The sequence below is a fragment of the Mirounga angustirostris genome, unplaced genomic scaffold (genome assembly GCF_029215605.1).
Source record: "Mirounga angustirostris isolate CCGP_5_RB_7025 unplaced genomic scaffold, mMirAng1.0.hap1 SCAF_6, whole genome shotgun sequence".
Taxonomy (NCBI): domain Eukaryota; kingdom Metazoa; phylum Chordata; class Mammalia; order Carnivora; family Phocidae; genus Mirounga; species Mirounga angustirostris.
The window spans coordinates 1,295,857-1,314,658 of NW_026991714.1; the positions used below are offsets into that span (position 1 = coordinate 1,295,857).

At 59.0% G+C, this 18,802-nt stretch overlaps 2 protein-coding genes across 2 annotated transcripts; one reads left to right on the plus strand and one right to left on the minus strand.

The window, feature by feature from the left end:
- The first annotated feature begins 902 nt into the window (after positions 1–902).
- HCN3 (hyperpolarization activated cyclic nucleotide gated potassium channel 3) lies at positions 903–10,551 on the plus strand. The gene is made up of 8 exons (XM_045876034.3): positions 903–1,264; positions 4,405–4,834; positions 5,716–5,877; positions 6,258–6,476; positions 6,870–7,016; positions 7,368–7,608; positions 8,420–8,584; positions 9,037–10,551. Exons 1-8 carry the CDS (start codon positions 981–983, stop codon positions 9,735–9,737), a joined length of 2,349 nt encoding a protein of 782 aa, XP_045731990.1. The 5' UTR covers positions 903–980; the 3' UTR covers positions 9,738–10,551.
- Positions 10,552–11,337: 786 nt separating this feature from the next.
- Positions 11,338–18,802, minus strand: PKLR (pyruvate kinase L/R). Its single transcript, XM_045876035.2, has 11 exons — positions 18,703–18,802; positions 17,686–17,865; positions 15,461–15,552; positions 15,232–15,363; positions 14,900–15,086; positions 14,294–14,564; positions 14,022–14,172; positions 13,567–13,719; positions 13,319–13,485; positions 12,434–12,615; positions 11,338–11,869 (listed from the first exon to the last, which is right to left on the minus strand). Exons 1-11 carry the CDS (start codon positions 18,800–18,802, stop codon positions 11,763–11,765), a joined length of 1,722 nt encoding a protein of 573 aa, XP_045731991.1. The 3' UTR covers positions 11,338–11,762.

The window sequence follows — 18,802 nt, forward strand, 5'->3', positions numbered from 1 at the left end:
GAAGGCTTGAAATCAGGCAGTGGCGATAAGAAACGGAAACGAGGGGAGGAATTTGAGATATTTAGGAGCTTCTAGCTGTGTCTGTATGCTGGCATAGACGAGACTGGCTTAGTGGCTGGGACTTGGGTATTCATCTTTGTGTCCTCAGCGTCCACTCAGTGATGGGTAGGGTCACTCTTGGTGAAGGTTGGCACAATGAATTCGGAAATGAAATCCTAAGGGGAGGGGCGTGGAGATGAAAAGAAAGGAATATGCGTAGCAGAGTGCTGATAAAGAAAGTGAAATGCAGGGGCGCCTGGGTGGCTCAGTCGCTAAGCGTCTGCCTTCGGCTCAGGTCATGATCCCGGGGTCCTGGGATCGAGCCCCGCATCGGGCTCCCTGCTCGGCGAGGAGTCTGCTTCTCCCTCTCCCACTCCCCCTGCTTGTGTTCCCTCTCTCGCTCTCTCTCTCTGTCAAATAAATAAATAAATAAATCTTTAAAAAAAAAGAAAGTGAAATGCAGGAAGTCCGTGAGTAAGAGTGGCCATTCCCCGCCTCTTCATTGGTCCCCAATTCCTCGCCCTCCGGCCAGCGTCCGGTTTTCCCGCCACTCGCAGGCGGCTCCGCCTCCCCAGCGCTCATTGGCTGAAAGCGCATCAACGCTAGGCCACGCCCCCTCCGTGACTCTGGCCGCGTTTCCCCGCCTCCTCCTCCTCCTGCACTTGGAGTAGCGCCCCCACCTGCCAGGCCACGCCCACGCCGCAGTCCTCCGAGGAGGCGGGCTTCGTCGGCCCCGCCTCTTCTCGAGGCGGCTCCCGCCAGGGGGCGCCCCGCAAGCAGCCGGCCGCCCGCCCGCGAGTCTGGCGCACACACCCCCTCCGCCCCGCGCGCCGGCAGCTCCGAGCCCGCCCGGCTGCGCCGGCTCCTACCCCGGGAGGGGTCGGGGTCCCCGATGGCCGCGGCAGGGTCTACGAGGCCAAGCCTGTAAGCCAACGGGCGTCATGGAGGCAGAGCAGCGGCCGACGACAGGGGCCGACGAACGGGCGACCCCTGGGCTGGAGGCGGCTCCTCCTGCTGCCCCGGCGCCTGCGACCGCGGCCTCGGGACCGCTCCCGGCGCCCGCGTCTGGGCCCGAGCCCAAGCGGAGGCAGCTCGGGACGCTGCTCCAGCCCACGGTCAACAAGTTCTCCCTTCGCGTGTTTGGCAGCCACAAAGCAGTGGAAATCGAGCAGGAGAGGGTCAAGTCAGCGGGGGCCTGGATCATCCACCCCTACAGCGACTTCCGGTACTGGGGGCCCAGCAAGGAGGGCGGGGGACACAGATCCCACCTCCACGGGCCGCGACTCGGGGGCAGGGTCCGCCCCACCCTCCACGGACACTTCATTTCCGGCCCAGGGGTCCTCGGGTGGGACGACAGAGTCACTTCCCCCAATCTAGCCTGGGAATTCTTGGGCGAGGGATTCCCAGCCGGAGGTCCTCGGTGACCTGACACCAGAGCAGACAGCAGAGATCTGGATTTCCCGTTTCGGGAACCTGGCACTCCCCCTGGACTACAGGGACTACTGGAGTTAGGGACCACTGCGTCCTGCAGTCCTGTCTGCCGGGGATCTGGGAAATTATGTCATGTTCGGGGTCGGGGTCAGCCTGAGGGAGAAACCGAGCTCCCGTATCTCCCACCCTTGCACTTCCACCCCCAGCACCTGCATAGTTCAGCAGGGCAGGCTACCAGGAAAAAATAGGGAGGCTGTGGGGCGGGGGCCCGGGGGTGTCCCAGCTGCGGTTCTCGTCGCTGTCCCTGGTGCTGAAGCCGGGATGCAGCGGGGCAGGGCCGGGACTCGGAGCGATTGAGGCAGCAACGCAGGGGCACGGCCACCCTCCCAGGTGACTATCAGAGAGACGTAGGGACAGAGGGTGGAGGTGGGGCTGTACCTCTACATCAAGGTCGCTAGGGGAGGAGAGCAGCCCTGTCCTTGGGGGAAATGAAGGACAGCTTTTGGATGAGGCAACGATGTGTCCAAAGCACCTAAGGTGGGGAGCAAAGTGAGCAGAAAGGATGAGGTGTGAATCAGGAGCCTGGAAACACAATTGGAGACCTAGACATCATTTTGAATCCACAGCCATACACACTCCCTAAATGTTCCTCTTTCTCCCATTGTTCCTTCCTCTTCCCTCTTTACTGCCTTATTCCTACCCCACCGGTGCACCTGTTCTAACCTCCTGTGATCTTCCTCCCCTCCCCCATTTCACTCTCAGGTGTAACCCTCAGAAGCCATGTATTCCCCCTTATTAGCATGCTTCTTCTCCGTCCTCTCTACTGCATCACCTGCTAGGCTTGTGACTGCCTGTGAGTCAGGCTGTGAAGATGCTCCATGGCTGGGCGAGCTCTCCTCTCCTCTCCTCTCCTCTCCTCTCCTCTCCCAGCTCACAGTACAGGATTTCTCCAGTGGCCCAGGAGGCAGAGGAAGAGGGGGTCAAGGATTTGTTGTTGATTGAAAGCACACAGTCTGAGAGGCTTCCTGAAGGCCTGGATTTGGGAACCCCCATGTTTCTTTTGGAAGCTGAAAAGATTGATTTTGTAGTCAGACCCAGTAGGGGCTAGGTCCTGGTTTGATGCTGTGATTAGGTGTGTCCTGGAATTAAAACCACCACAGCTGGGGTGCCTGGGTGGCACCCAGTCAGTTAAGCATCCAACTCTTGGTTTCAGCTCAGGTAGTGATCTCAGAGTCATGAGATTGAGCCCTGCATCGGGCTCTACCCTCAGTCTGCTTAAGACTCTCTCTTCCTCTCCCTCTGCTCCTCCCCCTGCCTCTCTCTCAAATACATAAATAAATCTTTAAAAAATAGAAATAAAACCACCATAGCTAATGGGGGCTCTAGATGGTCCAGTGATCTCTGAATGAAGGCTTCACCTAGCTTCCTCCTGACCTCTTCTTTCCACACTTCCACCACAGCATTGTGGCCCTCCCCTGCCAGTGCCCTTGCCTGGGCTCAGCCAGAGTGCCAGTAGGCACAGGGAGATTAGGGAAGGAAAGGAGTGCAGAGCTTTAAGCCTTGCTGCCTCAGGATCTCCTGTGGAGCCTCTCTGTGTGCAGCCCTGTCTGAAGGGCTGTGAAGGGGAGCGGGCATCCCTAAAAAGCTCAGTTCAGATGGGAAACAGAACAGACCACCCCACCCTGGGACATAGACAAGCAGATCCCAGCAGAGAACCAGGAACCATGGGTCCAGATGTGTTGGGAAGGAGCGTTGGGGTGGGGAGGGCGTGAAGTCCTAGACCAGGAATGGGCAGAGAGCTGGAGATGGAAGAAGCAGCAACCTCTTCAGAAATCTGGGAACAAAAGGTGGGTGAGTCATGAAACCAACTAGTGCTTGTACACACTGTCTTATCCATTGTCTCAGTGTGTGTGTTTTCAACAACCCTGTGGGGTTAGCACAGGGTACTCGGTCTTTTTTTAACTTTAAAAATATTTAATGATAGTGACATAAAGCATGTACATGACAAAATACTACGTATATGTTGTGCACATTAAAGAGATGTATGAGTGTGTACAGCGAGGGTGTGTCTAGTAGACACATCTGTCCAGTGGGTACCTATACGTAGACTTCTACCTAGCGGTATAGCATATGCTGGCATATTACATTGCATATGTACTCAAAATACATGTGTGTGTACGTAGGCACATGTACACATATGCATACACACATACATGTATATGTAATCACAAAGCACACCCCCGTGTTACAACCACCCAGGTGAAGAGAGACTACGTTGCCAGCGCCCAGAAGCACCCTTACTGGTCTCACAGCCCTTTCCCTAACCTATTATTCTAATTTTTGTGGCACTCATGTCCTTATTCTTTTAAAAATAGTTTTACCGCTTTTCTGTGACTCTCTAAATAATGCAGTTTAGTCTTGGCTGTTTTTGAACTTTGTACAAGTGGAATCATCCAGTATGTATCCTTTTGTTCTTCCTTTTGCTCAACACTAGATTAGTGAGATTCACCCACGCTGTGGAATGTAGCTGCTGTTGGGTGATTTCAGTGTTGTGGATTACTCCAGGGCATGAGTATATCACCGTCTATTTATCTACGGTATTTATTTTATTAATCTACATTTTTCTACTGATGAACATTTTGGATTATTTCCAGATTTCATGCTGCTGTAAAAATTCCTGTATGTATCTCCTGGAGCACATACTTCCCTTGAGTGTGAATATACTTAGAATGGAATTGCTGGGTTGCAGGGAATGCAAATGTTTAACTTTATTAGGTAATACCAAACTATTTTCTCAAATGGTGGTCCCACCTTACACTCCCACCAGCTGTAAATGACCATTCCGTTCCCCACCTTAGCTGTGTCAGACTCTGCTGTTTGTCGAGTGGCTGGTGCAATCTCGTGGTCTTACTCCCCGTCCCACCCCCGCCTTAGGTTTTACTGGGACCTGATCATGCTCCTGCTGATGGTGGGGAACCTCATTGTGCTGCCCGTGGGCATCACCTTCTTCAAGGAGGAGAACTCCCCACCTTGGATCGTCTTCAACGTCCTCTCAGACACTTTCTTCCTGCTGGATCTGGTGCTCAACTTCCGCACCGGCATCGTGGTTGAGGAGGGTGCTGAAATCCTGCTGGCACCGCGGGCCATCCGGTCGCGCTACCTGCGCACCTGGTTCCTGGTCGACCTCATCTCCTCCATCCCGGTGGATTACATCTTCCTGGTGGTGGAGCTGGAACCACGACTGGATGCCGAGGTCTACAAAACAGCGCGGGCGCTGCGCATTGTGCGCTTCACCAAGATCCTCAGCCTGCTACGGCTGCTGCGCCTCTCCCGCCTCATCCGCTACATACACCAGTGGGAGGAGGTGGGGCGGGGAGGTGGGCAGGGGGGCTCGCAGACTTCTCCGGGACAGCGCTATGGGTGGGGCTCCTGGTGACTTTATGGAGTGAGGCAGCCGGGTGGGCTCTCTCCAGAGTTGGTGGGGCAGAAGCAGGGACACTCTGAGGGTTGGGGGGCCCCCCCCGCGCCCCGCAGGTGAGGAGGGTGGGGCGCAGCTGCGGAGGAACACTTGCAGGTTAGTTGGGCGGGGGCAGGCGGAAGTGGGAGGGGAGCAGGCTGTGGAAGGGCCTGGAGTTTCGGCTTCAAGGGGAGCAGAGTTTAATGGTTCAGAGTGTGGGCCCTGCGATTTCATTGCCTTTGATCATATCCCCGTTTTACTATTTACTATACGGGACTTGGTTTCCTCTTCTATAAAATGAAGACGTTAAATATACTTACATACGAGAAGGTTATAAGGCTTAAAGGAATTAATACCCGTAAAGCTCCTAGAACAGTGCCTGGAACATAGTAAGTTCTGTTAGTGTTGGGGGGAGGGGAAGGGGGCTGCGGGCGCGAGTGCTGGCACGCAGGCCTTGGGGACATTGCACCGTGAAATGCCCTCTTCCTCTCTTCCAGCGGGCACGGCCTGGGCAGCTTGCGCAGTAGATTGTTTTGAGTTTCTGCTGTGACGCTGTGATTCTGGGCACGTGACTGGCATCAATTTCCTATGCATAAGATGAGAGTAGTAGCCCAGCCGACTTTGTATCTGCTGTATGGGTGTGCTGTGCGTGAATAAGAGCCGCGTTTGAAACATTCATGGGGGCTGGGGCCAGAGAAGTTCAAGGAGAGAATTTGCAGGGCCAGGATTAGAGGAGGACCAGCGGGGAGGGGGTCCTGTCCACAGCAGCCGCTCCTCGGACTCCTCAGATCTTTCACATGACCTATGACCTGGCCAGTGCCGTGGTGCGCATCTTCAACCTCATCGGGATGATGCTGCTGCTGTGCCATTGGGACGGGTGTCTGCAGTTCCTGGTCCCCATGCTGCAGGACTTCCCTCCTGACTGCTGGGTCTCCATCAACCGCATGGTGGTGAGAACTCCCCACAGCCCTGACACCTCTGGGCCTTCTCAGGGCTCCTCTGCCTGGGAAGCAGGGGCAGGAGGTGGGAGATGGCCGCGTGAGGAGGTGGGGGTGGGGGGAAGCTACCTAGAGGAAGTGCTCTTGTCCTGGTTAGTACTTGGATGGGAGGAAGTGCTCTTGTGTTGTGGGGAGCAGTCAGGGAGGGACACCTAGGCAGACACTGGGGGCCCCCACACTGCAGAGAGGCCCCTTCTGCCCTGGGGCCCCCAGAACCAAGCCTAAAGAAGAGGGGGGCAGGCGGAAGGACTGAAGGAGGGGGGGTTGCAGGAGGAGAATGAGGCCTCTCCGAGGAGGCTGTGTCCAGCTCGGCAATGCACTCTGCCCTCCAGAACCACTCGTGGGGGCGCCAGTATTCCCACGCCCTGTTCAAGGCCATGAGCCACATGCTGTGCATTGGCTACGGGCAGCAAGCCCCTGTAGGCATGCCCGACGTCTGGCTCACCATGCTCAGCATGATTGTGGGTGCCACGTGTTACGCCATGTTCATCGGCCACGCCACGGCGCTCATCCAGTCCCTGGACTCTTCCCGACGTCAGTACCAGGAGAAGGTCAGCAGGGGCAGGAGAAGGAAGGGGTGGGCATGGAAGCGTGTCAGAGGCTGGGTAGCTCCACTCGAGGCCGATTCTGACGCATGCCCGTGTTGGGTCTCTGTGTCCTTCCCTGCCCTGTGTCCATTTGTCCCATGCCCCTGTGTGTAACTGTTTCCTTGTTTGGACCTACATCCCTGTCCTTGACCCTTTCTCTGCCCACGTCTGGGTTTTCCTGTGACTGTGCCATGTGTCTTCCCTGTGGCCCGCCGTACCCCCATGTGTCTCCATGCTTCACCCCTCCGGATCTGGCCGATGCCTGTGGTCTTTCTTCCACATACCGTACCCCCCACGGCCCCTGCCCTGCACCCGGCTCTGTATCCACTGGCCGCCGACCACCGGCTGGCCCTCCAGTACAAGCAGGTGGAGCAGTACATGTCCTTCCACAAGCTGCCGGCTGACACCCGGCAGCGCATCCACGAGTACTATGAGCACCGCTACCAGGGAAAGATGTTCGATGAGGAGAGCATCCTGGGCGAGCTGAGCGAGCCACTTCGGGAGGTGGGGCTGGGCATGTGGGGTGCATCTGGGGTGGGGCTGTTGGTCAGGAGGTGATGAGACCAGGCCTCTGGGGGGCTTTTAGGGACTAGGGTCTCTCTGGAAAGTCTTATGGGGGTTAAGTATACATGGGGAGGGGCTGCAGGGATCTCTGTTTTGGGGGGATGGTCCTGCAGGGGCTTGTGGGAGAGCTCTGAAGGCAGGAGCTTAGGGATGGCCCCAGGCCCACTGAAGCATCCCCATCCTTTGGCAGATCATAACCCCAGGGGTGGGGCCTCTGGAGACAGATGAGCTCAATGGGGGCACCTTGGGGCAGGGGACACCGCCTGCCTGACAGGCCCCTCCCCTGCCCAGGAGATCATTAACTTCACCTGCCGGGGCCTGGTGGCCCACATGCCGTTGTTTGCCCACGCCGACCCCAGCTTCGTCACAGCCGTGCTCACCAAGCTGCGCTTTGAGGTCTTCCAGCCGGGGGACCTCGTTGTGCGTGAGGGCTCCGTGGGCAGGAAGATGTACTTCATCCAGCACGGGCTGCTCAGTGTGCTGGCACGTGGCGCCCGGGACACCCGCCTCACTGATGGATCCTACTTTGGGGGTCAGCAGGCCTCGGGGAGGGTGGGGGGACCGGAGCAGAAGCTAGAGGGCAGTTGCTCCCCTGGGTCAGGCTGTGTGCAGAATCACAGAGCTCCAGCCTTCCCTAGGCCTGCTTAACCAGAGTCTGGGCCCTGGGGCTCTGCGGTTTTAAATCGCTTCCTAAGAGAGGCCAACACATAGCCAGCTTGACAATTTCTGGGCCAATGGGCCTTGTAGAACCCTTAAACAGTGAAATCCAAGGATCCTGGGAGATGAAGGGAAGACAGGAATAAAGCCCTGCTGCTCCAGGGGCTTGAGTTTGCTGGCTCCCTGGCGGGACGCTCTGGCAGCACAGTTAGGGGTCAGGCTGTAGCAGTGGGGGGCCGTTCCACCAGAGGCTGCCCACAGCCGCTCGAGGCTCTGCCCTGGCTCAGCCCCAGACCACCCGCCACTCTCCAGCATCCCTGTCGTGTTGCCCTTTGCCCTTTGGCCCTGCTTTTCTCCTTCTCAGTTGCCCTTGGACTGCATTCGCTGCCCCAGGCCTACCCCTTGGGCCAGAGCAGGGGAGTGGGTATGAATTAAATGGAGTGGAATAACTAGGTGCGTGGGGGCCAGAAAGACCCACCTGTTTGTCAGCTTTAGTTTGGAGAGAGAGAGAGATTGTAATTGTGCAAGTCTGGAGAAAGACAACCCTTGGGGCCTTTAGGAGGGGTCTTGGTGTGGGTGGGGAGGAGCCTGAGGGAGCCGGGTCAGCTGCTGCAGGCCCGGGGAGAGGGAATTCTGCGGGAGTTCTGGGGACGGCGGTTCTGAGGGCCCCCCCCCAACTTGGACAGAAATCTGCCTGCTGACGCGGGGCCGGCGCACAGCCAGCGTGCGGGCGGACACCTACTGCCGCCTGTACTCCCTGAGTGTGGACCATTTCAACGCCGTGCTGGAGGAGTTCCCCATGATGCGCCGGGCCTTCGAGACTGTGGCCATGGATCGGCTGCGCCGCATCGGTGAGGCCCCTCTGCCCCGTGCGCCCTGGGGTCCTGGCTGTGTCCCCACCCCGCCCCCATAGCGAGGCAGCCCCGCCTCCCAGGGCCCAGGCTAATGCATCAATGTCACAGCCAGCCCATCCCATTCTCAGCAAATGCCCCCACAAGACCTTCAACACTGTGTCTCACTGTCCTTGTCACTCAGCGTCTCCGACCCCTGGAGACATCGTCCCGAGTCTCCACGCCCAGAGTCCTGCTTCCCTGAGTACCTGTCCCTGAGCCGCAGCATCTCAGATACATACTGTCCTCCCTGGCCCTCTTCCTCCAACCCCTACCTTTCAGCCTCCATCCCCATCCCTCACCTCGCTGCCATCCTTTGAGTCCATCTTGTTGTCCTCCTGCTCTCTGATACCCAGCCTTCACCTTGGCCTCCTTCCCCATCCTCATTCTCTCCCCGCTGGGACCATTTCTAGGCAAGAAGAGCTCTGTCCTGCAGCGGAAACGCTCCGAGCCAAGTCCCGGCAGCAGCGGGGGCACCGTGGAGCAGCACTTGGTACAGCACGACAGGGACACGGCCCGGGGAGTCTGGGGCCTGGCCCCGGGCACAGGAGCTCGGCTCAGCGGGAAGCCAGTGCTGTGGGGGCCGCTGGTGCACGCACCCCTGCAGACCGCTGCCGCGACCTCCAGTGTGGCCATTGCCCTGACTCACCAGCGGGGCCCTCTGCCCCTCTCCCCTGACTCTGCAGCTACTCTCCTTGCTCGCTCTGCTCGACGCTCAGTGGGCTCCCCAGCCTCCCCGCTAGTGCCTGTCCGAGCTGGCCCTCTGCTGGCCCGGGGTCCGTGGGCATCTACCTCCCGCCTGCCTGTCCCACCTGCCCGAACCCTCCACGCCAGCCTGTCCCGGGCTGGGCGCTCCCAGGTGTCCTTGCTGGGTCCCCCCCCGGGAGGAGGTGGACGGCGACTAGGACTTCGGGGCCGCCCACTCTCAGCCTCCCAACCCTCTCTGCCTCAACGGGCAGCTGGGGATGGCTCTCCTGGGCGTAAGGGCTCAGGAAGTGAACGCCTGTCCTCTTCAGGGCTCCTGGCCAAGCTTCCAGGGACAGCCCAACCCCCCAGGCCATCGGTGCCTGAGTCAGCTGCCCCTCGGGGCCCCCAGCTCTCTGCCAACATGTGAAACCCTTGGCTAAGCTCTTGGGTGCCGCAGTGTGTACCCGAGGGTCGATGCCTCTGGGGGACGGCCAGGGAGACCTGAAACACGGCCCTGTGGGAATATCTCCCTTTACTACCAAGAGATGGTCTCTGTCCTCAGCTCAGGCACCCTGCAGCCTGTCTGACATCCTCCTGACCCATTCACCCATTCATCAAATGTACCGAGCGCCTACCATGTTCAGGACACTGTGCCGGGCACTGTATGTCTTCACTGCCAAGTAGAAGTGACTCCAAGGCCTCTGAGGAGGGGGTTCCCCTGGCATGTTCCTGCCAGGCGCAGGCTCAGGCCTAGGCCTCCACCTCACCAAGCACAACTCCTTGCCGCCACCATCACTGCCAAACAACTAGATGTCTCTGTTTCCCGGCCCGTGACCCTGCAGGTGCTGCCTGCTGCCTTCGGCCTCTGTCTCCCTAGCACAGCTGGCACCGCCCACCTCCATGCCTCCACTGCTATCAGCGGGTGTCTCAGCTCCCCAGTGTGGGCCTCCACCTTCACTGCCGTGTGTGGGCCCTTCCCCTCCATACCCCCCCACCCAGTGCGAACATCTCCCGTCAAGTCCTTGGCACTCTCTGTCCCCGTGCTAGATCTGTTTTTTTGTAGACAGGGGCCACCTCCTCCCTGTGCCCCTGCCCTGCTGGTGTCCCCCTAGAGGCTAAGGGATGGTTGGCACCTCCCCATTTAATGTGCCAGCCTGGATCCCCCCAGGCGGGGGGCAAGTGGCTGAATCCTTAGATGGCATTTTTTCTTTCCTTCCTCCCTCCCTTCCTTATTTATTCTTATTATTCAATTATGTAATAATTGTATTTATTCATTTGCTAGTTTTATTTATTATTAATTCATTTTATTTAGCCATTCCTTTATCCATCCCTCCCCACCTCTCCTTGTAGGGAGAGAGGAAGGAGCAGGGCCCCCCATGCCAGCTCTTGGGGTCCTCGCTCAGCTCCATCAGCCAGCAGCAATACTGAGCCCTCTCTCTACCTAGAGAGCGGCAGGAAGGGCTACGCAAGCGGGGAGGAAGCTCTTGCTACTTTCAGGGGTTTTGCTCCTCCTGAGTCTACTGTTGGTGCAAGAGTAAGCGGAGGACCCAAGGTATCCAAGCCTGGGGAGGGGTAGGCTATAGCCAGTACCTCTGCCCTCTCAGGGACAAGAGAAATACTTGGCCCCGCTCCTCCGTCCCCACACCTGTGCTACAGTATCAGAGTGTGGAGCCAGGACCCCAAATCCTTCCTCTTGAGTGGAGAGTCCTGGGGTTTTATAATTGCTCCCAAACAGCTGGGTTTAAAAGGAAAACAGAGCTACTCGTTTTGGCTCCTGGTTTGTGTGGGAGAACACCGTGGGCACGAAGGAGTTTCTGGGTGCAGGACGAGGCAGCAGAGCATCTGACCCAGAAAGGCATGAGGTGGGCATGAGAGCAGCCAGGGAGGGGCCTGCAAACCCAACAGAGGTTGTGAAGACAGTGACAAGATGAGCCCCCCAGCTCTTGGAGCTCCCCAGCACTCATCCAGCCTCACTTCCCCAGAAGGGTGGTGCTTTGGTGTCCCTGTCCATCACAATGAGGGAAGAGGTGGCGCTCTCCTTGGGAGATGCTCAGATCATCACGAGGGCCACACCGGAGAGTATCAGACTGCATGGATAGGGATTTTGTGGGGACGGCCCTGTTCCCCTAGCCCCCCACCCCCTGGGTACACGAAGCCCAGGGGACTCATATTAACCAGCTAAGCTAGGATTAGGGGCTCAGAGTATCTTAGGGCCCAGCTGAGAGCATTGGGCGGAGGGGATGTAGGATTGGTGCTGCCAGATGGCCAGTGCTTAGCTGGACACAGACCTTCGGGGCCTGAGTGAAAGGGAGAGAGGAAGTGGCGCCCTGGAACGGGGCTAGACGGCAGATGTGGCCTCGGCAGGGAGGGCCTGGAGCAGAGAAGACAGGTGGGGGGCTGTGGGGTGGAGGGAGGGAGGTCCTGTTTGGGCTGGGTCGGGGGGCGTGGCGTCTCAGGGTATGCTCAGCACGCGCATGATGTTGGTATGGCCAGAGCCAGGGCGCCAGCCTGTCACCACGATCACCAGGTCCCCCATGCGGAGGAAGCCACGGAGTTTTCCTGGCAGGGATGCGAGGAGAAGATGACGGTCAGCCATTGAGGGAGGCAGGCCAGCCCTGTCATGAGAGCCGGCCACTGCCCCCCATCCCCTCCAGTGCAGCCTGGAGGGACCTGGGGTGAACTACACAGTGTGGGCCCTAGGTGGCGCCACAGGGACCGCGACCGCGGCAGTCTATTAGGGCTGCAGGGGTGTCCAGGGGTGGCGTGGGCTGCCTGCCTGTGCTGCTATGGAGGAAGGAAGAGGTGGGGTGTGAGCACAGTCAGTAAACCGGAGTTTCGTTCCAGCTTGTACTCTCACCTCTTAATCCTTACGTCCCATCCAGCTCTGGCCACCTGGTGCGGACAGCAGCTGGGCTGACCTCTCTCCCACTGCCCTCCTCCTCAGCATGTCCCCCCCCACCCCGGCCCTGGAGGCCATATATCCCTGTGTCTTAGTGACCCTCCCGGAGAAACTCTGGGACCAGAGGAGAGAGGCAAGGCCCTGTGAGTGGGTGTGGAAGGTGAGGTCGGGGGACTGAGGTTGCAGATCCAGGGCCGGGTGGGGAGGAAATGTAGGTGGCTCACCACTTTCAATGCCAAATTGGACCCGGCGATCCACGTCGTCTGCCCAGATGGCCTCTGGAGGTTCACTGTAGAGTAAGGGGAAGACCCCTCGGCACAGGTGGGCCTGCCGGGCAGCCTGGGCAGAGCGGGTAACAGCAATGACCGCTGCCCGAGGTCGGTACCGAGACAGCAACTGTGCTGAGCTGAAGGAGATGGAGAAGGTCTCAGAACAGTGAAAGAGTGTTGAACCAGGAAACAAGGGTTTGGGTTCTGATCCCAGGTGTCACAAACAAGCTGCGTGGCCCTGGGTGAGTCATCTTATTTCTCTGGGCCTTGTTTTTCTCACCTGTAAAATGGGCATAAGAATGCCTGCCCTCCTTAGCACACAAGGACGACCAGAGATAATGAAGGATAGATCAAAGCAGATAATAAGAAACTTCTTGAGAAGCATAAAACCCTTCTGAGAATGTACCTATATGTAGTACTTAACTCACAGGTGTCTCTTGTTAATCCTCACAACCCCACGAGAAAACGGAGGTCTATGGGGCCTAGGTGGCTTACCCAAGGCATCATAGCTGATTTCAGAGCAAAGACTTGAACTAAGGCCTTCTGGGCCCTTCTGCAACACCTCAGCATTGTAAGGCTTTGTGGGCTAAAAGCAGGGGCCCTAAAGTGTCCTGGAAGCCTACGTGCCCAGTGACGTCACATTCCCTTCCAACCCCCTGGAGCTCATGGCGCATTTCCCGGCGCTCCAAGATCCGCCTCTCCTGGCCTCCAGCTACCTCTCCTCTTGCTGCAGAACGATACTCTTTATCTCTGACGTCAAGACAAAACCCAGGCCTGGGGCCCGTCCCCGCCTGCCCCTGGCCCAAAGCTGTGCCCTGGTGTTGCCAGTGTCCTCCTCACCGGCCAGTCGTGGTCAGCACAATGATGGCTGCAGCACAGCACTTGAAGGCGGCCTCCACCGCGCCTATGGCGGTGACCTCAGTGGGATCGCGGCTCAGGGACGCTGCCCGGCGCAGCTCCTCAAACAGCTGCCGGTGGTACACGGCCGCCTCTGCCTCCCGGGCAATCTGCAAGCACCAGAGGTCAGGCGGGGCCGGGGGCACAGGGCCAGGAAGGGGCTTGGTGTTTCTGGCACTCGGAACTCCTACCGCGTGCTGCATCTTCACTGCCTCCACGGGAAATCGGCCTTTGGCAGTCTCCCCCGACAGCATGATGCAGTCTGCTCCGTCCAGCACAGCGTTGGCTACGTCACTGGTCTCCGCCCGGGTCGGCCGCGGCTTAGTGATCATGCTCTCCAGCATCTGGGGGACATTGGGGCATCACAGCTGCAGGACTCACACTCTGACTGGGCACCCTGCCCAAACTACTTCTCTGCCACTCTCAGAGTGCCCCGAAAGCCAGGGTAACAGTTACAAACTATGTGATTCTGGCGATTCAGTTTCCTCATCTGAAAATGGGGCTCACAGAATCTCTTCCCAACTTCGTTGTTTGAGGATCAAACACTGGACAGCAAAATGTGCTACAGACCTAAGGTGTGGGTATCCACCGTCAGGTGTCCCCAACACCCACAGAATGCCCGGGGCCCCGAGGGCTCGCTCCAGACCTGTGTGGCGCAGACAACGGGCTTGCCCGCCAGGTTGCACCGTCCAATCATCATCTTCTGGGCCAGGAAAACCTTCTCGGCTGGAATCTCGATGCCCAGGTCGCCCCGTGCCACCATGATGCCGTCACTCACCTCCAGGATTTCATCAAACCTGGGTGGTTGGGGGAGTCAGGGCTGGGGAAGAGCCAGGAGATTCCAGGGAGAGGCAGGCTGGAGAAGAGGGGGGCGATGGGGATGGCTAGGGCCTGATGGGGACAAAAACCAAGCCTCACTTCTTCACGCCTTCGTGGTTCTCGATTTTGCTAATGATCTTGATGTCGCGTCCTTCGGGCCCCAGAGCAGCCCTGATGGCAGCCACATCACTGGCTTTCCTCACGAAGGAGGCAAAGACGATGTCCACGTTGTGCTGCACCCCGAAGCGCAGGTCCAGGACGTCTTGCTCAGACAGCCCGGGCAAGTCCACCTCAACACCTGGCAAGTTCACGCCCTTCCGGCTGCCCAGGAGGCCTCCGTTCTCCACTTGGGTCTCCAGCCCCTCTGGGCCTGCAGGCATGGAAAGAGCCAGCGCAGGTCAGGGGTGAGCCGGAGGCATAGTCACGGAGAGGGAGCCCAGGAGATCAGGAACCCATGTCCTAGTGTCTCTCCACCCTCGGCCAGGCCTGTGCACCTAACAGGCACCGGTCTGTGCAAGAAGGGACGAACCCAGCAGTCCAGCCCCAACCCGGGTTGAGCCCACAAGTCTGGACACCGGGGGCTCCGGGAGCGAGTGGGGAAGGGTGCTGGCTAGGGGCGGGGGCGGCTGGTCTACGGGACGAGGGGCCCAAGGGAAGGGAGTGCGCCCACGTCCCCGCTTGGCTGGGGCGGAGGCTCATCCGCACCGATTTTCTTGACCAGGAGGGAGATGAGGCCGTCGTCTATGTAGATGCGGCTCCCCACCGGCACGACCTTGACGATATTGGGGTAGTCCACCCACATGGTGTTCGCGTCCCCCAGAGTCCGGAACGCCGTGTCCACGGTCACCAGCACCAGGGAGCCCTTCACCAGCTCCACCTCGGCCTCCGGGCCCTAGGGGCGGGGCCAGAATGGCCTTGAGACCCCGCCTCGGGCCCCACCCTCCCGGGCCCCGCCCTCCCGGGCCCCGCCCCAGGCCCCGCCCCTCGCGCGGCGCGGGGCGCCTGGGGAAGCCCGCGGCGCCGGGTCGGACTCTCACCCCCCGCAGGACCCCGGTGCGTATCTCCGGTCCCTTGGTGTCCAGGGCGATGGCCACGGGTCGGTAGCCGAGCGGAGAAGTTGCAAAGCTCTCCACCGCCTCCCGAATGTTGGCGATGGACTGAGCGTGATACTGCGGACGAGCGAGCCGGAATTTCAGGGGATGCCAGGACACCCCCACCCCCCGGCAAGCTTTGGCTCCGCCCCCTCTCCTTGGCCCCGCCCCAAACCTCGTGGGAGCCGTGCGAGAAGTTGAGGCGCGCGATGTTCATCCCGGCCTTGATCATCTCCTTGAGGCTCTCCACCGAGTGAGAGGCCGGTCCTGGAAGCAGAGATCCCGCTCAGACAACCTTCTTCCCAAACCCGTCGCCGCCCGTAGAGCCGCCCCACTCCGCAGCAGTCCAGCTACCTGACCTTTGTTCCCTGACGCAACCTCTCCTCACAGGTCAGCCAACACCTGCTTCCTTGGGGGGCACCGTGGGGTCTGGGAGGGGAGCGTCCGGAGCCCGGCTTGAGGCAACTGTGTTGGCAGTGAGGTAACTGCTGCGGAGTGGGGGTCCCCGGCGCATGAGGGGGTGCGGCAGGAGATAACGTGCCAGGTGGGGGGTCCGCCTGGGTCTTTAGAGCTGAGAGGCCTCATACTGACAGAGGAGAGGCGATCTCGCCCACCCCTGCTTTGCTGGCCGGGCAGCTGTGTAACTGAGAGCCCAACCTCTCCAGGCCCTTCCCAAAGCCGGTTTGCACGTGGGCACTAGGCCTCTTCCTCAGCTGCTCGAAGACAGGTTTAGCCATTCTGCAGCCCCCTGTGGTATCAATGTGTTCCCTTCTATTGGATCATTCGCATCAGCATGTAACCCTGCTGCTCTGTCTTTCATCATAAAGGAAATGCTCTGAGCCCAGGACCCCCTCCAGCTACAGTACTATTTCTTTGCTCTCCTCTGCAGCAAAACTCACTGCAAGGGCTCTCTGTGCTTGCTGCCTCCGGTCCTCCTTCCTCCCCCTCTTCTCCCTTGCCCTCCCTCCAGCCGGGCGCGGGCCCCGCCTCTCTGCTGCATCTCTTCCTGCGGGGGTCGCCAAGAACCTCTGTGCAGTTGCTAAAGGCAGTGGTCAGTTCTCAGTGCTCGTCCGGGCTGGCGGGTTGGCAGCGTTGGACCCGCGCGTCCTTGACGCACCTGCCTCACGTGGCCTCCAGGACACGCCCCCTGTCCCTTTCCCCGCCCCCCCGCCCCACTGGCTGTTGCTTCTCAGCCCTTGCTTCCTCCCCTTGACATTAGATGCCTCATTCTCTTCTCTGTCATCTTCCCTTCACTCCCTTGGTGGTCTCACCTAGTCTCGTGGCTTTAAATACCATCTCTATGCTGACAACTCCCACATTTATATCTACGATTCAGACTTCTGCCCCAAACCCAGACTTGTGTATCTGATTGCCTCTGCGCATCTCAAACTCAGCATGCACGAAGCCCAACTCCTGATCTCCTCCCCCGAAAAGCTCTGCACCGAGGTCTTCGCTGCTCAGTTGATAATGCATCCTTCTAGCGCCTCACGACGCAAGCCTTGGACTCCTCTCTGACTCCTTTTTCACCCTCACCCCCTCCCCATGTCCAATCCGTCTGGAAATCCTGTCGACTTCATCTTCCAAATGCACTCAGAATCTGATCGCGTCTGACCACCGCCACTGCCCCCACCTGGTCTGAGCCAGAAATGTCGCAGGAGCCACTTCTACTCTTGCCCCCACCGCCACCCCCAACCTCTTCAGTTGCCGCAGCCAGGCAGTCTATTCCAGCATAAATAAGAGCGAGTCACTCTCCCCCCGCCCAGCACTCTGCAGCCCTCTCCCACTTCTTCTAGAGGAAAACTGAACTCAAACTCTAAGAATGGCTGCTAAGCCCTACATGATCTCCTCTTCCTCTACAAGGTCTTCATTTTGCTACTCTTCCCCTGTGATGGTTTCTAACCATTCCAGCCTCCTTGACTCGGTCCTTTGCACTCGCTGCTCCCTTGCCTGGAACCCCCCGCCCCCGAACATGAGCATGGCCTCTCATCTCCTTCACGCCTTTGCTCAGATGTAATTTTCTGAACAATGGCTCCCCACGTGGGACTGCAGCCTGCCTCCTGTCCTCGAGCCTCTAACGCCCCTTACAAAGCTCTGTGTTCCTTGTTTCCATAGTTCCTACCACTTTCTTACATACTAAATAATCTATTTCTTTTTAAGGTAGTATGTTTAGTATTTATTGTCTCGCCCAGCTAGATGGTCAGCTCCCCAAGGGTGGCGATCTTTGTTTCCATCACCGACCTCCTCCCAGGGCCCCAAGCCTTGGCCACCAGATGCTCAACAAGCATTTGCTGGCTGAGTGAGTCTGTCAAGCATGGAGAGGTCTCAGAGGAGACAGCAGGTGGGGAAGCGTCTCGAGAACCGCTCCCGAGGTCCCGTGGTGCCGGGCTGGGGGACGCTCACCGATGGTGGCGATGATGCTGGTGCTGCGGGCGGCCACGGGCTCCGAGTCGATGTCCAGCAGGCACAGGTGCTCAAGGAAGGTGTCCGCCATGGCGGCCGACAGCTGCTGCTGGAAGAAGGCCGTGCCCAGCTCGTGGGTCAGCTGGGCCGCGCTGGCCCGCCGCAGGTAGCCCGCCGGCCCTGCGGTGGAAGAGGGCTGCGTGGGCAGCTGCCGCACCCCCCATCCTCACCCTCGGCATGCCCCAGGTCCCCTCTGTCCGCATCGGGTTTCGCTGAGCCCTCCTTAGGAGCTGGGCACGACACAGGCGTTATCCGAGAGACGGGGTTCGCATCCAGGCCTGGCCGACTCTAGGCTCCGGTTCTTGACCATCCAGCTCCCTGAGCCTTCACAACCCTGACTTCCTGCCCTCCAGCTGCTGACTCCCCTCAGCCTCAGCTCTTCACCCTATCTAGTCCACAGTGGCTGCTCATGATCCAGAATCACCCGGTGCCCTTTCCTAAGCTCCCTATTTTCTTCCTTCCAATTGGCTGGCTTCCCAACCCCCTCCTCTGAGTTTCCCCAGTCCCTTCAATGCTGATCCAGTCCTAGGGTCTCTGTAACTTGACCCGGCGCAGCCCAGAGGAGCCCCAGTCCCAGCCGTACCCTCCATGCCCCTGAGTGCCTGCCTGTCTCTGGGGGTCTGCTCCACACTGTCGGGCTGTCAGAGGCAGGCTGGGCCGAGGGAGCCGTCCTGCGTGCTGGTTAAAGTGTCACCACCAGGGGCCAGAGTCCAGGCAACACGGGAGTGCCCCGTGGCTCGCATGCGGCAGGACCCCCCCTGCCCTGCCTACAGAGGCTGGGAAAGAGGCTCGGACCAGGGTCCAAACTGAACACAGGGGAGACTCCAGTGAACAGAGACCCCCCCCTCCCCAGGCCCTCGGGGTCCAGCAGCAGATGTAAATCATTTGTGTCTCTACCCCCACTCCTGATTTCCACCCTCACTCCCCACTCTATTCAATGACTTCCCCTTTCCTTACCTCCTGGAGCCCCAATCAGGAAGGACTTTGCTAAGTCCCTTTGGGACTTAGAAATCCTTGACCAAAGCTCCTGGGCTTGTATGCTCTCCTGGCTGGACAT

What these genes read in the sequence shown, in the direction of transcription:
- HCN3 (XM_045876034.3), top strand. Translation starts at nt 981, where the DNA reads ATGGAGGCAGAGCAGCGGCCGACGACAGGGGCCGACGAACGGGCGACC. An exon ending in TCTCCATCAACCGCATGGTG is followed by an intron (nt 5,878 to 6,257) that starts GTGAGAACTCCC and finishes TCTGCCCTCCAG; the next exon opens with AACCACTCGTGGGGGCGCCA. An exon ending in TGATGGATCCTACTTTGGGG is followed by an intron (nt 7,609 to 8,419) that starts GTCAGCAGGCCT and finishes CAACTTGGACAG; the next exon opens with AAATCTGCCTGCTGACGCGG.
- PKLR (XM_045876035.2), bottom strand. Translation starts at nt 18,802, where the DNA reads ATGTCCAGCCAGGAGAGCATACAAGCCCAGGAGCTTTGGTCAAGGATT. An exon ending in CCTGATTGGGGCTCCAGGAG is followed by an intron (nt 17,866 to 18,702) that starts GTAAGGAAAGGG and finishes CTTCCACCGCAG; the next exon opens with GGCCGGCGGGCTACCTGCGG. An exon ending in CCAATTTGGCATTGAAAGTG is followed by an intron (nt 11,870 to 12,433) that starts GTGAGCCACCTA and finishes CATCCCTGCCAG; the next exon opens with GAAAACTCCGTGGCTTCCTC.